Below are 2,251 nucleotides of genomic sequence, written 5' to 3' on the forward strand. Positions count from 1 at the left end.
CCTTTGTTGTTTTTAGATATTGTATTATTTTAATTCATGTGTTGCCATCTTGTGTGTAAACACAACAATGTTTTACAAATTTAAATTTTTAATAAACTAGTGAGGCAAGGTTTGTTATTTTTAGTCAGAAATTTTACCAATTTCCAATTAATAAAATATTCCAAACTTAATATAAAACAAGTTAAGATTAAGTGTAAATATATACACAGAATCTGTTGCTTCCGATAAATACAGTTCAGTAAAAAGTTCTTACTTGCCAGAAAATAATTCTTGAGATAACCCCAGAAAGTTAAATCCACGTGACATCCAATTTTTGCGAGTAATTGAAAAATAAGATTATTAAATATCAATCTGTAAAACTACATTGACCATTTTAAACCTTAATGACACAAACCTTATGCTTCAAGTGACCACTGGCACCCACACTACCCAAGAATCAAACAAACATAAATATCATCCACTTCCGACACTAATTTTAGAAATGTGCTGAATGCTTGTCAACCATTCCAAAGCACTGGAAAAACATCACTTATTATAAGTTGAATTGTACTATTCAGAGATGACAGTTTCTACTGAAGATATGAAACTTGTATTTGTTAAAAACAAAGATTAATTTCGGAGATGGTTAAGATTAAAAATTAGATTTGAATGTTTAAGTTGAATAAACACTTTATAATAAGTGGTTGTTTTACGTATAAGTGTTAGCTAATGGGAATTAGAACATAAAGTATAATTTGTTCTGTTAAAACGTTTGCAGAGTTTCTAAGTTGGCTGCTGGACCAGTGAAACAATCATCATTAAAGCTTGATTAATATTTTTTTCAGGGTTCATTGATTGCTAACATGATCTTGGGAATGATCATCTTAAAGAGAAGGCAAGTTTTTATTATTTCTTTTTAAACATCTCTAGGAATGAGGCTAAAGTTAAATTCTATTAGTTGCAATAATAACTGATAAAAAGAAATTGGTGAAATTTGGTGGCTTCATTTTCTTTAAGCAATAAATGAGTGTTAGTATATTAAAGTCCATTCTAAATTCTGTTCTGCCAGTATGAACATAAATTAAAATTTTTAAGCATACTTAGACCACTAAATCGACACTGGTGTCACCAAAAGTTTCTGTACTTATTGTAGAATTGTAAATGAAAATTTCCCTTTAAGGAACTGATTTCTCTGTCTTTTTTTTTATACCAACAACAGGATGAAAATGTAAGGAAGTATAGGTTGTATAAAATAGTAATAGTCTTTAAAAGTTCAAAATTTTAACATGTAATGTGACAAAAATACTTGTTTGTGAAATAAAGAATACATAAACATAAAACTAGGACTAGCAACCACACAAAAGAAAGTTACATTTTTGTTTTTGAAAATACATTAACTTATATATAAAAAATACTTTTATAATTAATAACATTAAGACAATAAACTTCAGTTCATGCATAACCTTATTAATTTGTTGACTTGGTCTTTTACACTGTTTTATGTAAGATTGGTAAACATTATGTACAGGTCAGTGTGCAAATTAAAACTGTAAAGTAAAAAAGTAAGAAACAAATATTAAATATTAACTTTGAGCCAACTCATTAATGTAAAACATTACCTGTCAGACCACTCATTAATATAAAACATTACCTGTGAGCCAACTCATTAATATATAACATTACCTGTGAGCCAACTCATTAATATATAACATTACCTGTGAGACCACTCATTAATATATAACATTACCTGTCAGACCACTCATTAATATATAACATTACCTGTGAGACCACTCATTAATATAAAACATTACCCGTGAGGCCACTTATTAATATATAACATTAACCGTGAGGCCACTCATTAATATATAACATTACTTGTGAGACCACTCATTAATATATAACATTACCTGTGAGCCAACTCATTAAAGTAAAACATTACCTGTGAGACCACTCATTAATATATAACATTACCTGTCAGACCACTCATTAATATATAACATTACCCGTGAGACCACTCATTAATATATAACATTACTTGTGAGACCACTCGTTAATATATAACATTACCTGTGAGCCAACTCATTAAAGTAAAACATTACCTGTGAGCCAACTCATTAAAGTAAAACATTACCTGTGAGACCACTCATTAATATATAACATTACCTGTCAGACCACTCATTAATATATAACATTACCCGTGAGACCACTCATTAATATATAACATTACCCGTGAGACCACTCATTAATATATAACATTACCCGTGAGACCACT

The 2,251-nt window shown here is 29.1% G+C and overlaps 1 protein-coding gene across 3 annotated transcripts in view; it reads left to right on the forward strand.

Annotated features, from left to right (window-relative positions):
* Nucleotides 1–2,251, forward strand: part of LOC106471409 (UDP-xylose and UDP-N-acetylglucosamine transporter-like) — a 35,236-nt gene that overhangs the window by 8,203 nt on the left and 24,782 nt on the right. For all 3 annotated transcript variants that reach the window (XM_022400007.1, XM_022400006.1, XM_022400008.1), the window contains one exon: nucleotides 825–874. In XM_022400007.1, the coding sequence (XP_022255715.1) occupies nucleotides 825–874 (50 nt within the window). The remainder of the gene's footprint in view (nucleotides 1–824; nucleotides 875–2,251) is intronic.

The sequence above is a fragment of the Limulus polyphemus genome, unplaced genomic scaffold, assembly GCF_000517525.1.
Source record: "Limulus polyphemus unplaced genomic scaffold, Limulus_polyphemus-2.1.2 Scaffold4603, whole genome shotgun sequence".
Classification (NCBI taxonomy): domain Eukaryota; kingdom Metazoa; phylum Arthropoda; class Merostomata; order Xiphosura; family Limulidae; genus Limulus; species Limulus polyphemus.